Source organism: Sebastes umbrosus, chromosome 22, assembly GCF_015220745.1.
Source record: "Sebastes umbrosus isolate fSebUmb1 chromosome 22, fSebUmb1.pri, whole genome shotgun sequence".
NCBI lineage: Eukaryota > Metazoa > Chordata > Actinopteri > Perciformes > Sebastidae > Sebastes > Sebastes umbrosus.
In genome coordinates, this window is record NC_051290.1 from 1497987 (window position 1) to 1516733 (window position 18747).

At 40.0% G+C, this 18747-nt stretch overlaps 2 protein-coding genes across 2 annotated transcripts in view; one reads left to right on the plus strand and one right to left on the minus strand.

Annotated features, from left to right (window-relative positions):
- The window catches only part of LOC119481828, a 67004-nt gene that overhangs the window by 10588 nt on the left and 37669 nt on the right, over positions 1-18747 (minus strand). The window lies entirely within an intron of this gene.
- On the plus strand, positions 7703-9962 carry LOC119481885 (high affinity immunoglobulin gamma Fc receptor I-like). Its single transcript, XM_037759209.1, has 4 exons — positions 7703-7836; positions 7932-7976; positions 8275-8532; positions 9479-9962. The coding sequence occupies exons 1-4, from the start codon at positions 7806-7808 to the stop codon at positions 9829-9831; spliced, it is 687 nt and encodes a 228-aa protein (XP_037615137.1). The 5' UTR covers positions 7703-7805; the 3' UTR covers positions 9832-9962.

An 18747-nucleotide genomic window follows, 5' to 3' on the forward strand; every position in this document is an offset into this window, starting at 1 on the left:
ATGTTAACAGTTGTTCATCCTACGAGAGCTACACTAGAGATCTCAATAGATACTGCAAAGTTAAGGTAGTTAATAAACTTAATCAAACGCCAGCGAGAAGAGGTAGGTCTTTAGCAGCGACTTAAATGATTCTACGGTCTGAGCAGTTTTGATATGAAGTGGTGAGCTGTTCCAGAGATTAGGGGCGGCCACCGCAAAGACTCGGCCACCTCAGTGCTCTGACTGGAGTATGGAGGTATTATAGTTCTGATAGATAAGGCGGTGCCAGCCCATTTAAAACCTTAAAAACAAGCAATCAAATCTTTAAAAAATCCGGAAACGGGCAGGAAGCCAATGGAGGGAGGCCAGAACTGGTGATATGTGATCACGTTTTCTTTTTCCAGTCAGAAGGCGAGCAGCTGCATTTTATACTAACTGCAGCCGTTGAAGAGACGACTGTTGTAAACCCACATAAATAATTACTAACCGAGAGGTAATAAAAGAATCTCGAGATCCCTGGGAGACAGATAGGCTTTTACCTTGGCCAAAAGCCTTAACTGAAAACAGCTGGTTTTTACAACTGAACTAATTTGTTTGTCAAATTGTAAGGTGCTGTCAAAGATTACGCCAAGATTTATTAAGGATTGAGGGAGTTTAGATCCAACCAAGTCCTGATATCATGAAGACAGTTAAACAAAGGCTGAAATGAGTCTTTATTGGTTGTTTTTAAAGACAAATATATTTGAATGTCATCTGCAAAACAATGAAATGGAATATTATATTTGTTAGAAATGGAGCCGATAGGCAGCATATACACAGAAAAAAAGGATAGGGCCCAGAATGGAGCCATGAGGAACCCCACAGGTCAGGGGAATAATCGCCTAGTTGAACTGAAGAGCTCCTATCTGACAGGTATGACCGGAACCATTTGAGGGCAGATCAAACTTTAAATTTCCTGTTCTTGTCTTTTTCTCCCTCTACTAAAGTAATGTCCTGTTTCTTTACTTACATGTTTGCTCTTCTTCTGCTTGTTTCCCTTCAGAGCCTCCATTTCCACCGTTACAGCTGTCATGGTCTTGGTCTCTGTGTGAAAACATAAAGACGGAGTTAATAAGTATAAAAGACATGTACATATCACAGCACATGAGACATTTGAGTCTACAATGAGGTATGAAATGGGTTATAAAAATTAAACACTTAACGACTTGACTGATTTGAAATAAAAGAAGACATGCCCCCAGATTTTCTATCAGCACCATAAAAGCTGTAAGAATAACTTATATTCATAAATGTGTGACTTACTGATTATGATTTGTCTCCATTTCCACACAACAAAGAGAAGCAACAGGATGCAAACAGCCAAACTAACAGCTAAACCAGTGATGACGGGAACAGAACTGGACTGGACGTTAAAGAAATCATCTGAAAAGATAAAACACAGAATAAACATTTATAGAAAACTGGACTCCAGCTTTTTAAAACTAAAACTACAATCTTATCAGAAAAATATATGATTTCTACCTGGAACCTGGATGTGTGTCTCTCTGGTCTGGTTGGTGTTCTTCTGTTGGACTCTACAGGTGAAGCTGTTGCTGTGTGTCTTCTCCACAGTCACTCTGCTGCTGACAGTATAGAGTTCATCAGGACCTCTGACTGTCTCTGGAGGTCCAGCAGAGAGGAGGTTTCCCTCACCGTCCAGCCACAACACCTCAGGCTCTGGATACCAGCCTTCAGACCTGCAGTCTAACATCACTCCTCCGGTGGCTTCATCAATCCCTGATAAAGTGATGACCGGTGAGGACGCAGAACCTGATGCTGAGCAAAAGGAAACATTTAAAACAGAAGTCAGCAACACAATCACCTAATATAAACATGATTAAATATATTGTATAAATATCCTCTGCATTAGCGTTGTTTATACGGCAAATAAACCCAGTTGGTCCCTGAACTGATGATGAAGCTGCTTGAAGTCAAAGGGGTCACATATTTACTGCTGCCAATACTAAAACTTGAAAATTCAGAAACAGTTTACATCGGAAAGCCGGTCTTAGATTATTGCATATCAGATTATGTGTTTGTTAAACTCTGTTAGGTGTCATATACAGTCCGCTACTCTACCTAATGAGACAACATTTCTGCCCATGACATCTACAACTGAGCTGTTCTTATAAAACATGTTTAACCCTCATTTACACTGATGTTACATGACTGTCATTGTGCTCTTCATCTCCCAACATCACTGGCTCACTATGACGAGCTGTTTTAACATTTAATAGTTAACCTTGACTATCCAGAATTAACTAGAGATATTATTAGAGATATCTACAATTGCGTTTTGACTAGTTGTGACTAGTCAGAGTTCTTATTCCAGATATCTATAATGTCATTGTGACTAGTCAAAATGACAGTTAGAGATATCTGTGGTTCAGTTCTGACTATCCTAAATAACAGTTAAAGATATCTATAACTTCAGAGTTGTTGTCATGACGTTGCTCATCAAGGCTTCCCATTGGATATCGGCCCAACAAAGCATCTGAAGTGTCAGCAGAAGCTTTTGCTGACTTTGATAATTTGGTAAAGTGTGAAAGATATTCACAGATTCAAACTTTCCGGATCAATAACTCATCAGAGAAACATCGTTAAAATACCAACGAGGGCTCTTTCTAACCGTAGTGAGGTAGACAATGAGCTGCAAGATCATTTTAATCCCAACAAGCCTTTAGTCCTCCAAGCTGGACGCATAACATCGGTCTCAATGTGCAGATACCTGTAACGTTATTTCACCTGTCACAACTCTAATTCTATATATCTGTAATTACATTTAGACTATCCCTAACTCCAGTTAGAGATATCTACAACGTCAGTTTGACTAGTCAAAATTGAATTTAAGCTATCCAAAAAGGACAATGTAGATATCTGCAAGATATCTCTTGAACTGGAATTACGACTAGTCAGAATTCAGTTGCAGATATCCAGTGTGAATTGTGGATATCTGTAATGACAAACCCTTTACACATGACTGGCAAAAGTAGTTTGAATCGTACTAGTCAGAATAGAATTAGGGATATCTTGAATTAGGGTTTTGACTAGGCAAAATGACGTTGCAGATCTCTCTAATGAATATCCTGTCTAGCTATTAAATGTTAAAACGGCTGGCCATCGGCTGACAGCTGTGTTGATCCTACCAAAATTCTTCACAGGATGCTGGACATCTAGTGACTGGACATACTACACTAACCAGCACCATGTAGATACACTATGTGTCCACTTACCAACAACAAGCTCAACGAAAGATTCTTTATCCAGGTCTGGAACGTAGCATTTGTATCTCCCCTTATCAGAAAGTTTCACTTTGGAGAGTTTCAGTGAAATGTTTCCGTGCTTCAGTTCATCAGTGAACAGTGATGTTCTTCCTGTGTAGGATGGATCTTTAACACGTACGAGGTCCTTGCCAGCACGCCACACAAAGACAGCTATAGATTTCAGGTCGGATCTCGTCCACTCCAACGTCATGGCAGAAACATCCTCTGCAGGTTCCAGATGGCATGGCAAAATGACGTCATCGCCAACTAATGCTACTATTGGCTGAGATAGACCAATCAACTGAGACTGACCTGGAAAGAAATAGATATGTTAATTCATTCCTGCAGTAGGAAGGAGTTAAATATGTTCATTTCTATAAGGCTCGTTGCACATTATGATACTGTGCTAATAGCAGCAGACAGCAGTGGAATGTAACTTTATTCAAGTACTGTACTTGAGTACAATTTTGAGGTACTGGTACTTTACTGGAGTATTTCCATTTTATGCTACTTTAATCTTCTCCTCCACTACATCTCAGACGGAAATATTTTACTCCACTACATTTGTCTGTCAGCTTTAGTTACCTTGTTGATTCAGATTAATAATACAAAATATAAATTAGCTTATACATTATGATATATAACTATCGATTAAACTACCCAGCAGTATATAAAGTAATAAAAATGAGCTCCACCTTTATCAACTGCAACATTAAAGTGATGAACACATTAATGCATCAAACATTTAATGTGTAGGCTATCTGCAAAATGTTCATATTGAAGGTAGGTTATCTGCAAAATGTTCATATAGAAGGTAGGCTATCTGCAACATGTTCACTACAATGTATTTAATTAGTTTTTCCTGAACAGTTTATCGTTTCAACTAAAGCACAAGTTGCTTTAGTGTTAAAAGTGATTATGTCACTTTATAATAACATCAATAACTGTAGACAACATGTGGTTATAGATGACATTGAAACACTTCAGTTTTCTGAAACAAACCAAAAGGTTCAACAATCAGTGACATCATGTTTTTGTGCCAGTGTCCAAAAACACTGAACATCAGACTTTAAGCTTTCATTTAATGACATATATTGATATGATTTAGGAATTGTGTGTGATTCGAGGCCTCGCTTTGTGACCTTAATACTTTGTGTGTGAGTTACCTCTACAAGAGTGTGTCAGGAGAAGATGGAAAACCAAAACACTGAGGGGTCTGAGCGGAGACTGAAGGGACAGTCCGGTCCTCTGGGGAAGCATCTTAAAGCTCTGAAAATCAAATGAGAGCAGCGATACATCATATGGTAAAAAAATATATGCTTTGGAAAGCAGCAAAATAACTAATCCAGTAAAAAATTCAAACATGTTTTCCTTTGCATTTCTGGCTCATCTCTCTTATTCTCTTATTTAAAAAAAAAATGAAAACATTACCATTACTACTGTAATGTCAAAACTGACAACATAATGTAATATAGTTGAACTTTCACTTTTGGCAACACAGACGGTCCTATAGAGAGTTCATATGGATACTATCTATGTATGGGGCAGTTAAAACTGAGATATGCTTTAACTTTTCTTGCCAACAAGGCAGAGACTGCTCCTTCTGCCAGGCTTATTTAATAGTTCATCCTTCATTAGAGTCCTTTATCTGAGCTACAAAGTCTATTGACTCCTATAAAAATTATGAAAAATGTTGCCGTCAAAACTAACAAGCGTCCATTTAAAATAATCATAAAAACCAAAGTCTGGTTGAATTTGAAATAATCAGCACAATTACTCAACATTTGAAAGACATTTCCTCGATGGTTTCAATGTTTTACACCGGATTTAAAATAGACTTAATTATCTGTTAGAGAGTATTATACTACAGAGCCCACGACTCTGAATGCAGACCCACTTTTAATGTCGATAAAGTGATACCAAGTTTAAGAATAGAAGTTAATTGAAACGTGTAAAATAGGCAAAAAGAAGACGACGTACCTGCTGCATGTTGGCGGTTGGTCAGACTGAACAATATCTGTCTCAAGGTACGTAAATCATTGATAGACTGCTGACCTTGGCTCACCCTTTTTTATCAACTGCAGAGTGTTCATGCATTATATTTAGTTTGCATTGAAAATAATGTAGAAACAGCTCATGCATTTTCTCCCTGAACTTCCACATGTAATGTATTATAAGTCACTCTCAAAACCACATTATTAGAAAAGCATTCAGGTTCAGTAGAACAATTAATTAATTATTAGAAAATAGTTGATTTTGATTAAAGTGTGTGTGCAAAGAAACAGAATTTTGGATTAAATTTGACAACTTAATTAAAGGCTACAGATAACAATATATTAATGAATAATTTAAACTTTAAAAAGTCTGGTGATTGGATCTGCTTTCCTACGCTCAGTTTCAGTCTGAGTGTTTTTATGATGTGCTGAACTTTGAGCCTGTTGCCAGGTAACTGATCACTAATATAAAACTATACAGCTTCAATCAAAACCATCAGGAACAATATCGGTATCCTTTTGTTTTCTTAGTAATTCAGGAAAAGGGGAGCATTCAGGAGGTAGTTGTTAGGTCTGCTATCTCACCAGCCCGTTATCACTCCCAGGGCGTCAAATATTGAGGCTTTGTGACGGCCATCAGCGTTCGGTACCGCTGCACAAGGCACCATCTAGTCAAGTCAAGTCAATTTTATTTGTAAAGCCCAAAATCACAAATCACAAATTATACTCAGGGGGCTTTACAATCTGCACAGGATACGACGCCCTCTGTCCTTTACTCTCATGCATAAGGAAAATCTCCCAGGATAGACAGACGTGCGATAGATGGTGTGTGTACAGAGTAACAACAACATAATGAAAATACAACATAGACAATATCCATATGACAAAAAGTAATACACGTAATGTGAACATATGTGAGAAGCTGGATCCACGAGGATGTCAAGCAGCTTCCAGGCGTCGCCAAACAGATAGAGCCAGAGCAACACGACCTCCTCTCCAAGTCAACCAGATAGAGCCAGAGCAACACAACCTCCTCTCCACGCCAGATAGGTAGAGCCAGAACAACACAATCTCCTCTCCACGCCAACCAGATAGAGCCAGAGCAACACAACCTCTTCTCCACGCCAACCAGATAGAGCCAGAGCAACACAACCTCCTCTCCAAGTCAACCAGATAGAGCCAGAGCAACACAACCTCCTCTCCACGCCAGATAGGTAGAGCCAGAACAACACAATCTCCTCTCCACGCCAACCAGATAGAGCCAGAGCAACACAACCTCTTCTCCACGCCAACCAGATAGAGCCAGAGCAACACAACCTCCTCTCCACGCCAAATATGTAGAGCCAGAACAACACGACCTCTTCTCAACGCCAACCAGATAGAGCCAGAGCAACACAACCTCTTCTCAATGCCAACCAGATAGAGCCAGAGCAACACGACCTCCTCTCAATGCCAACCAGATAGAGCCAGAGCAACACAACCTCTTCTCCACGTCAACCAGATAGAGTCAGAGCAACACACTTCCTCTCAACGCCAACCAGATAGAGACAGAACAACACAACCTCCTCTCCACGTCAACCAGATAGAGCCAGAGCAACACAACCTCCTCTCCAAGTCAACCAGATAGAGCCAGAGCAACACAACCTCCTCTCCACGCCAGATAGGTAGAGCCAGAACAACACAATCTCCTCTCCACGCCAACCAGACAGAGCCAGAGCAACACAACCTCTTCTCAACGCCAACCAGATAGAGCCAGAGCAACACAACCTCTTCTCAATGCCAACCAGATAGAGCCAGAGCAACACGACCTCCTCTCAATGCCAACCAGATAGAGCCAGAGCAACACAACCTCTTCTCCACGTCAACCAGATAGAGCCAGAGCAACACACTTCCTCTCAACGCCAACCAGATAGAGACAGAACAACACAACCTCCTCTCCACGTCAACCAGATAGAGCCAGAGCAACACAACCTCCTCTCCACGCCAGATAGGTAGAGCCAGAACAACACAACCTCCTCTCCACGCCATCTAGATAGAGAAAGAGCAACACAACCTCCTCTCCACGCCAAATAGGTAGAGCCAGAACAACACAACCTCCTCTCCACGCCATCTAGATAGAGAAAGAGCAACACAACCTCCTCTCCACGCCGTATAGATAGAGCCAGAGCAACATAACGTCCTCTCCATGCCAGATAGTTAGAGCCGGAGCCACACGACCTCCTTGTTTTGTAGTGCTGTTTGGTATTTTCTCTGTAGTAGTGGCAGAACACAGCTAAGTATGTTTACTAAAAAAGTGTGAATCATCCATTCATTCAGTTATGTCATTGATTCTGGTTGTTGGCTTGACTAGACCCGCTTGACCTACTGAGCCACCGAGGTTGAGTACTGGAGCCGACCGGAGGGGAAGCGGTGGTCGACCAATCAGAGACAGAGAAAGGTTTGGTTCAGAAAATAACCTGCACAGAAAGAGGAAGTCCTCGCCTATATAGAGAGCTGTATTTCATTCTCAGACAGTCAGCAGCAAAACAACATGGGGGTCACCGCTCTGTGCTTCAGACTGTGTGAGTACTGACCTTATTTATTCTTTATCTACCTTTAACATCCTGTATATCCAACCGTCTGTCTGATATTCAACTTTGCTCCTTTGCTCATCCAGTGATGCTTGAATTCACTCTGCTGAACAGCTATACTCTGAAAAGTGGTGAGTAACAAATAGAAACTCCTAAAGATACTAAACATTTTGCATCATTCTGTCTATCTAAAGGACCTTTTAAATCTGTATTTGTCTAAATGCTGTGATTTAAGTTCTTACAGTTTTGTTTAATGTTGTATTTTTGGAGAGGTTGAGTTTGGTTAAGTTTAAAAAAATTGCAACAAATCCCATTTTAATCTGTCACAAGTTGTAGACAGCTACTGTACAGTGGTTTTGTTGATTTTGTTTCCTATGTCATAGTTCTGAATGTTTCTTTTGGACTCTATAATTTCTTTCTCGGTTTCAGATGCAGCTTTTCTTCGTGTCACTCCAGACAGACAGCAATACTTCGAACACGACTCTGTTACTTTTGACTGTGAGGGATCTGATGGCTCGACTCATTTGAGAGTGATCAGGAATAACCAGGAATCTGATGTAGAATGTGATACTAAGACGCCAACAGGGTCCTGCACCATTAAGAGAGTTTTTCCAGCAGATGGCGGAGAGTTCTGGTGTGAGACTGAAGGAGGAGAGAGGAGCAACAGTGTCAACATCTCCGTCACCGGTAGGTTTATAGCATCTCCAAAATCCACTGCATATCTATTTTAACCTGTCATTCAACTGATGATATGCATTGTTCTCAGATCAGATCAAGACAATCAGGTTCACCACGTGTTACCTGGAATTATTGAAGAAAACGTTTCCGTTTTCCTCTCACGCCTCCACGGTGAACGGAGAATCAAAAACCGGAGGAGAGTCTTGATGAATTGAAGTAAATGAGGGTCTTTTACAAACTCTCACACAACTTGTGCAGAATAATCCAAGTCTCACTTATCTGGTCGTATGCTCACTACTTCATAAAACACACTTCACTAAAACCTGACTATTTAAAACACTATACGGCCAATACGTCTCACGCTTGTGCATGCAAGCTGTGAGTCCATGCAAGAAGTAGTGAGCATACGAATGGATTATTCTGCACAAGTTGTGTCAGAGTTAGTAAACTGATGTTTTGATGTAGTTCTGCTGTTGTTAAACGCCCCCCCACCCACCTTTTACTTCAATTCATCAAGACTTTTCTCCGTTTTTTGTTTCTCCGTACTGTGGAGGCGTGAGAGGAAAGCAAAGATACCTTCAATAATTCAAGGTAGCACGGTCAAGTAAGTATTCCTTTAACATTTTTATTAAATTTATATTTTTACAGAATCTTGCAAAATGTATAGGGAAATGTAAAAAACGTGGAGAGTCAGCTGTGTCTGAGGACTTTGTCTGGGATGCCTTCCTCTCTACCTGGAAGCACACTAGGAGTAGTAATACTTATAAATCCCCAAACTAATCTGTAACTTCAACCTAAACCAACCAGCTTATGGGGCCCTTCATGGCTTCTATTATTACGGCTGTCTGTCACTGTGTTAAATTACTGCTTACTTGATTAAATCAGCGTTCTATTGTGAGTAATTCTAGTTGTGAGTTTGTACATAAAACTAACGTTTTACTGACATGTTGCTCAGCTGGAGATGTGATCCTGGAGATTCCTGCTCTTCCTGTGACGGAGGGAGACGATGTGACTCTGAGCTGCAGAAGTAAGACGACTCCGTCCTCCAACCTCCCGGCTGGTTTCTACAAAGGTGGCAAACTCGTGCAGAGCAGTTCAGCCAGGGAGATGACCATCCACAATGTTTCCAAGTCTGATGAAGGCGTCTACAACTGCCGCATCTCTGGAGTTGGAGATTCACCAGGAAGCTGGCTGGCTGTCAGAGGTCAGACAGAACAGTGTTACAAAACAACATATAGACGAGTTGTAGATGACCAGTACCAGGACGGGTGCAGATTATGTAACATGATGGCACCTCTAGTTGACTGAAGCTTGATATTAATTCAGTATGGCAGTTTTGTTAAAGGAATGTACCTGCCAGTGTCGTAAACATTGTGATCATCAGCTGCTTAAATAATTACTAAAGGCTATTTTCCTTAATTACAGAGGTTTATGCATTGTTTTAATATTTATATTTTGCAACTTTTTCACGTTTAAAAAAATTTACATTTACAGTTAAAGTTCCATACGTAGTGTTATTTGTAATGTTACAGCAAATACCGTTTCTCCTACCATCTCTCCAACATCATCTCATGAAGAGCTCCTCTCCGACAACGACGACTCCGACGACTCCGACGACGACTCCGACTCCAACGGCCCTCAGCTCCTCATCCTGCTGTCGGTCGTCGTCGTCACCATTTTAATGGCGGTTCTGATGCTGGTGGTGGTGGGAGGCCTTCATATGAGGATACACAGAGGTACAGAGAAGTTAACTACATCACCGTAATATGATATGTATCAATAACGAACCACTTAAACAAGAAAGCAACCGTGTAAATCACTTTCAAAGGAGCATTAAAGTAAAATGCTGCCTTCAACAAGCTCAACTAATCACATGTTTTAGGTTATGAGTTTTAAATTAGAGCCGTGGCTGTGAGAAACCCAAAAACTATTGCAAGGCTGCGTTGAAGCAGCCGTTACTTCATATATATATTGTTATATATTATTATATATTGTATTGATGGTTACTAAACAGTTCAAAACAGACATATTAAACAAGTAATTTCCTGTGTATCAAATGATGTTTCCCAGAAAGAGCTACAAATATAAAATCATACAAAATATAAGATGGATTAAAATGTGATTTCAACTTTCCCTTAGCCTCTAACCTTTGAGGATATCATGTTACACGCTTGTGTAACTTCATGTTGGTCAATTTATTTTGACTTGTTTTCCATTATTTTTACTTAAAATGGAAGGAAACCACTTAAGAAACTATACTAGTGTAACTATACAATAATCTAATGTTGTGGGGAAAAGCACCCGAACTAACCCATAAATGTACTGAGCTATATCCTGCCTTCCTTTATATCTATTTTAACACACTTGTGTTTGTAGTTTTCTTTAATATTTAACAGTTTTACACAGTTGACGATGTTACACTAACTGTACAACGCATCAGTGTGTCCAAAAGCTCAGGAAAGATTACAGAGTTATACAAGAATAGTCTATACTGTTTTTGAAATATTAAACTTTAAATGTCTTTTCTGTGTTTCTGTTGATGTTAATATTTCTGCTTTTCTATCCGTCAGTTTCCTCAAAGACGCCAACAGCAGCGTCACGCTCAGACGAGGACAGTCATAACGGTGAGGACTGTAGTTGTTTAAAACAACTTTGTTTTGTTTTTTATCTTTTTCAACTTAATAACTAAAGAATTAAAACTAAATGTGTTTTCTGTGTCAGTCTATGGAGAGGACGCTGCAGAGGATCCAGACGGCGTGACGTATGCAGTCGTCGTCACAAAACCCAGAAAAAACAAAGGTTTACTTGACTTTATATTCTAATTTTTCTTTTTTTCTAACCCTGATGTAAGGAACACAGCAAGACTTTAATGGATTACTTATATATTTATTTATTTTTTATCATTGGTACATTTGATAAGCACATGTACACTTTGAGAGACACAGGGTATATATCATCTTTAAGAAGGTTAACCACAGAGAAAATGAAAATAATGAGAAGAGTCCCTGTCTTTCATGTTGGAGGTGACAGTTGAGGTGTCGGTTGAGAGAGCAACACCATGTGGTTTATTTTTACATTTTCTCAGCGTGTGGCTCACTGGGTGTTTTATTTAAGACGCTGCAGATGCTGCTGATAATTTGAGCCTCCATCTCGAGTCCAACTACAGCAGGAAACCACAAACTGATGAAGGTGAAGGGTCCTTTTCACCCCTTCAGTCTATTAACAGTATTTATAATTAACCGTGTGTCTCTTGCTTTCTGATGTTTCTCTCCTTCAGGTGATGACGATGATGAATCCTCAATTCAACCTGTTTACTCTACTTTGACGATGAGTAAAACTCCACAAGATCCACAACAGGGTTCGTATGTTATTCACATGCAGGGGGACAATTTCACATATTTTCTAAAAAGCTGCTCACACACAACACAACTACAGACATTTCAACATCACATCTTTATCTGGTTTAAGGTCCACATGTAGAACTCACCTGGGAGTTAAGGTTGTTTTGACTGTTATTTTGTTTATTTTGATGATTATATTGGTTATTTTGACAATTGTTTGTTTGTTTGACTATTATGTGAGTTGACCCCAACAAAGTGACTGCTACTCTGACCTCACTAACATGTACATTTACAATTAATACAAAGTATTCACAGTAATTGTAAAAGATGCATGGTGTGATAAATGAACATTTTTAGAGCATTAACTCAAAGAAAAATCACTTTTTGCAGAATTTATTTTCATGTTTTTATCCATGCTTCGAAAAGGTTAAAACAAACAGAAGTTAATGGCCTCTCAGTGTAGTACACCTCAGAATAGGATAGTACTTTAGATGTGTGTATTCTTTGAAGGTGAAAGGTGTGAAACGGTCTTTAAAACAACAAGAGGTTACCCTGGCAAAGTATGAATGTGAATTTATTTATATCATTCTATAAAACAAAAGAAAAACATGATCAGATTTATTGTGTATTAACATGAATTGTACTTGTTTCTAAAACAGAATCCGGATTATTAAACTCCGCAGTGACTCCGAGGTCCACAGCAGCCGAACACTCAGAGCAGGAACCTCTCTACGCTCCGGTCCTGAAGGTAATGACACTCACAGCAGCAACTTCCTCTTAATCTCACTAATCACTCTTTTATGGTGATGTTGAACTCTCCACACTACAGCTGCAGGTATGCTCCTTTAAATGTCAAAAATCAGCCAGGAACACAAAATGTATTAGTTACGGTGTGGTACAGGACACTGGTCCAGACTTTAGTTGAGAGAGATGAGGGAGTTAAAAACTAGGGTTGATCCGCTGCAGCGTTGATGAGTAGACGAGTTGCAGGTGTGCAGCCTGTAACAGGTGAATCAGCTCTGAAGCATCAGAGAGAGCAGAAACCAGACCGTGACTCCGTTTGTAGTCCCGCTCACAGCTGAATGAAGCTCCCCTCTTTAAGATGTAGTGTATAAATACAGCGGCGAGCTTTTGGACCAACTTCCCTTTCTCCGACGGAAACTGTTTTATCGTAACCATGGTTTCACATCAAGCGGCAACTGTTATACAAAACGCTAATAATTAATAAAGCTAAATAAGAAACCGTGTGGGGAGAGAGGTGGCAGGTGTATTGCCAAGATTATTTTGACATACAAGGAATCTGGTGTTTTGGTGCATAAACAAGAAACATAGTTTCCGTAGGAGGGTTTTATAACTCACTTCCACTCCCCGCTAACTGGTCTGGGATGGCACTTAATATGTTGGACCCTCCACGTGAACACACAAACGGAGTAGAGTAGGTAGGTAGAAGGTGTAAGGGGTGGCTTGAGAAAGACCCATAGAGACAGACAGGGAGAGCTGGAGACACAAGAGACACGACCGTGATGATATTAGTGTTGATCAGTAAATGTTGTCTTCCACAGATAAGATGAAGGTTCGCTGGACACCGAAGCCTCGAAGACGCCGTCCTGGTGACAGTCAGAGATCCAGCTGTCGTTGGGACACCTTCAGGGTGACAACACCTTCAGTTATATGAGCTCTACATTCTCTCTTTTTTACTTGACTTGAAGATTTCTTATTTGCTAAACTGTGAAAACACATAACTGTGTTTTCACTTACTTCACTCAGTGACCCAGTTAGAGGACACAGAGAGCAGAGACATCTGACTGAAGAAGATTCCGTGTTAATGTGTGAAAGAGAAGAAGAAACATTAATAATGTTGAATGTGCAGCTTTGTGTTCAACTTATTTGTGTTTTTTTTTTAACTCAGCAACAAAAGCATGTTATCCAATAATCAGCCAGCAGCTACATGAAACCTTTCATATCTCAACATGTTGTATTTGTGTTTTCTGTTCACTCTGTAACAAAACACAAGTCATTAGCTTATAAATATAGCTACACTTTCCATTTACACTTGCACTTTGTGAAGCTTTAAACTGAATTCAAAACAAAAGATGGCAGATTTTGTATATTAGAAATAAAGAGAGTATAGTGTTTGTGCATTTATTAGTCCTGTTTTAACTGTTCATCTGGACGATGTGATCAGTCAGTACAGCAGCAACAGTTTACTTTTATTGCGGTGTAACAGTGAAACCTCGTCGTTCTATCTGCTCTGTTCACACGTCTGTTTATCAGAAGCAGCTTTAAATGCCGTCACTGTGGTCGACCACCAGCATGATGCTGTCACATCAGTCTGAGCTTTCTATAATAAAGTCGGGGATTCTTGAACTAAAAAGGTGTCTGACTGTTATTGCTCTTGTTTTAGTCAAGAAATATACTGAAATAATTCATTAATCTGAATTATTTTGAACTTCCTGCTGAGAATACGGACACAGCAGTGACCAACACAGTAGAGATAACGCTCTGAAAGAGAGTGAGTGAAGAACTGGAGTTGATATACTGCAGTGTTGATGAGTAGATTGATTACAGGTGTGCAGCGTTTAACAGGTGAATCAGCTCTGCAGCAATCAGCGAGACAGCAGAGAGAGAATCTCACTTCTTAATGAACTGTGAGGAATATAAAGATTTAAGAGAAGTTTCTTTGAATAAATGAATATCATATATCCTGAGTTTATCCATCTCCCCGATCCTCAGAAACTGACTTATTCATGTTTCAATGTGCAACATTAGCTGCTAAATACAACGACTGTTGTCGTATATTAAGACACAACACAAGCTCTGAACATGTTTCTGATTGATTACATATATAAATGAGTGTGTTTAAAGTGTGTTTGTTATATTGTCATTATCTATTTAGTTGTCTTGTATGAAATATAATTATTCAATAAGAACTGCAGGACAGGCAGAGATCTTTGGGTTTATTTCATAAAGGACATACAGTATCATCACACTGATGCAACATATTAAAAACTGGTAATAAAAAGACAATTTAGAAGTTTAACATGATGCTGAAAAGATAATTAAAAAAGCTCTAAATGACATTTCTTGTTGTCAGTGCAGTCACAGCCTCCTCCACCACATCTGTATTTACAATGAACTCAGACCATGAAACATCATAACATCCTAAATTATGAATACAAAAAATGTCATGGCTGCATTTGGTTTGTAAGGCAGCTGGAATATTATGTGTTGACTCTACAACTCAAACAAGGAGAACGTATATTTCATTAGGGCTGTCAGTCGATTAAAATATAGTTAATCATGACTAATCGCAAATTAATCACACATTTTGTATCAGTTCAAAATGAACCTTAAAGGGAGATTTGTCAAGTATTTAATCCTCTTATCAACATGGGAGTGGACAAATATGCTGCTTTATGCAAATGTATGTATATATTTATTATTATAAATCAATTAACAACACAAATCAATGACAGATATTGATCCAGAAACCCTCACAGGTACTGCATTTAACATAAAAAATACTATGAATTGCCCCAAACTGCATGTGATTATCATAAAGTGGGCATGTCTGTAAAGGGGAGACTCGTGGGTACCCATAGAACCCATTTACATTCACACATCTGGAGGTCAGAGGTCAAGGGACCCCTTTGGAAATGGACATGACAGATTTTCCTCCCCAACTTTTCTCTAACTGGAGCTTCCTCTCATTGTCCTCTGGCTCCTCCAGCTGCAGTTTAAATTGATCTGTATTCTTTCTTTTATCTATAGTTTTTTTTTTATCTCATTTGTCAGTGTCTCTTTTTCTGCTTTAAATTTCTCTCTGTGTTTTTCACTCCATCATCAAACACTAAACTGATGTTCCATCACCTTTCTGTCTATCGTCAGCGCTCTGTTGTTGGTCTGTTTCTACTCCCGTCACATGCTGAAGATCTGGGATGCCACTTGAATAACTAGCGTCATCTCCTCCGGTGTTCAGATGATGCTCATCTTCTGCTACATTTTGATTTCTGTCACTTCTTCTTCTGTCTTCTCTTTCCTCATCCTGCTCTTGCTCTGGGTCCTCATTAACGTCTTCCTGATTCAGCTGCTTCTCTTGCTGACCATTAATACGTTGCTTTCCATGTGTTTCTCCCTCTGTTTTCTCTGTCTCTTCCTCTGTATTCTCCACATCACTGTGTGCTTGTGCTGTCGGGGGCTGGTCAGATGTTGTGTTTTCTTTCCTGGGTGTCATACCGTCCTCTCCATCTCTGCTGTCGGGACTCTTCTCTAGCTGTTCTTCAGTTGGCTGCTCTGTTTTTGGTGAACATGGACGTTCTGTTTCAGTGTTTTTCTCGTCCTCAGTGTTTCTCTCTGCTCCTGCCTGGAGTTCATCTCTTTGTGTGTCTCCCTCATTTGAACCTTGATCTGCTGGTTCATTATTTGTAGATTCAGTGTCCTCGTCTTCATCTTTCTTGTCTGAATCACTCCGTACATCAGCTTTAGGGAGCTGATCTGATGGTCCATCCGCTGGAGACAAAGGTGTTGTGTTGTCCACTCCATCTTTCCTGTCTGTATTATTGTCTTGGTGTCTTTCTCTCTCTGTTGGACATGGAGTGGCGTCACTCTTCCCCGTCTGTCCTCCTGTCTGGTCCAAATCATTATTTTCTTTATCAGTTGGATCCTGACCTGCTGCTTTGTTTTTAGCAGATTTTATTTCCTCTTCTTCACTGTCCTTGTCATTATCATTCTTTGCTTCTTCTCCTGTCATGAACTGCTGTTGTTTTCCATCACCATCCATCTGACCCTCAGCTGCTCTTTCAATATTTGGTTGCTCTGGTTGTGTTTCTCTGTCTGCTGGACCTGGAGCTGGTGTTTCTTCACTTGTTGGCTTGGCATTGTCATCCCTGTTGTCCGAATCATTCTTTGCCTTTCCTTCTGACCTAACCTGTGGTTGTTGTCCATCTCTATCCATCTGACCCTCAGCTGCTCTTTCAGTATTTGGTTGCTCTGGCTGCTCTGGTTGTGTTCCTCTCTCTGCTGGACCTGGAGCTGGTGTTTCAGTATTTATTTGTTTCTCTCTGCTGTCTGTTTCTCTTTCTATCAGAGCCTCCTGTTCTGAATCATTACTTATAGAGTTGCTCTTCCTCTCTCCTCCTCCTCCCAATGTTTCTTCATCCACAAGGTTCCTCTTGGTCTCTGTGTGCAGAAACAGTAACAGAAAAAGCGGACATTAGCTGCAAAAGCACAACAAGCGCATCAACAATAAGCTAAAAAATATTTTGCATTAAAAAGGCTGAAAACAATGAACACCTCTAAATGATAATAATATGGAATGTGCTGTAAAATGACTGCATGGAAATGGTGTATTTCACCAAAAAACAAAGGTGTAAAACCTCTTCCTTATGTCACTATAATGAGGAAAATAAGTATTTTCTTACAATGGTTCATATGATATCTTGTGAAAAGATATCCCTCATTTTTCCTACGAATGTCCAGCGTCAACTTTTCACTCTAGTCTTCAAAATAAACTTCTGTCTTCATAGGAAACACTTTGTTAGGTTTAGGCAACAAAACTACTTAGTTAGGTTTAGGCAAAGATTGTCATCAAGTTACGCCCAACCGGAAGTGGCATTACTTAATTACGTGACAAAAACTACTTAGTTAGGTTTAGGGGAAAGATTGTGGTTTGATTTAAAATAACAACGGAGGTGATGTAACTTGCGCGACAAATACATCAAAGCTGACTTCTGGTTTCACACGGGACACGATCAGCAGTCTCCTGTGGAAAGTCTGGTGTTTTTTGACCCACCAATCCCCCCCGACCTCCTCCCTACGCGGTGTTTGGCGCTCTTTATACTTCCTGGTTCACAATTACATGGATTACTTATGAATTGTTTTTGTGGGATATATACGAATTACAGTTACTCTTCGTTGGCATAGCTACGAACGGTGTATGAGAACATCCTGAACCATCTCAGGGTTGTATTAAAAACCTCTTGACTTACTGGTTTTGTTTTGTCTGCATTTCCACACAACGAAGGCGACCACAAGAATAAACAAGATGCCGACAACCAAACCAATGATGGTAGAAGCAGAAGACTTAGCACCAGACAAGTCCGTGAAGAAATCATCTGAGAAGATAAAATACAGATTATTATTTAAAAATCAGCGGTTTAAAGCTAAAACAGTGATCGGAAATATATAACTCACCTGGAACCTGGATGTGTGCGTCTCTGGTCTGGTTGGTGTTCTTCTGTTGGACTCTACAGGTGAAGTTGTTGCTGTGTCTCTTCTCCACAGTCACTCTGCTGCTGACAGTATAGAGGTCATCAGGACCTCTGACTGTCTCTGGAGGTCCAGCAGAGAGGAGGTTTCCCTCACCGTCCAGCCACAACACCTCAGGCTCTGGATACAAGCCTTCAGACTCACACTGCAACACTCCACTGCTGACTTTGGTTATCTCGATGGCGGTGACTGATACTGGTACTGTGAAAGAGAGAAAAGCCAGAGAATAATCAGCCTGAGTTTAAAGATGTGGTTATCCATATTGACTTTAAGGACACAAAACAGAACTCCTGTTTTAGTTGTTGGCCTGGTAAGTTAACAGTTTGAATGAATGGCTGTCACTTTGCATAGAAAAACAATAAGGATGCTCCATCAACAAGTATGTTCACTTACCGACAACGAGCTGAACACTAGAGTCTGTTTCTAACCCTGGACTGAAGCATCTGTACGTTCCCTCATCAGAGAGTTTCACTTTGGACAGCGTCAGTGACATGTCTCCCTGTTTCAGTCTGTCAATGGACGCCGATGTTCTTCCTTTGTAGGATGGATTCTGATCAACCAGTTGGTCTTCGCCGAACCGCCTCAAATGGACAAATCTGGGGTTCAGGTCAGGTCT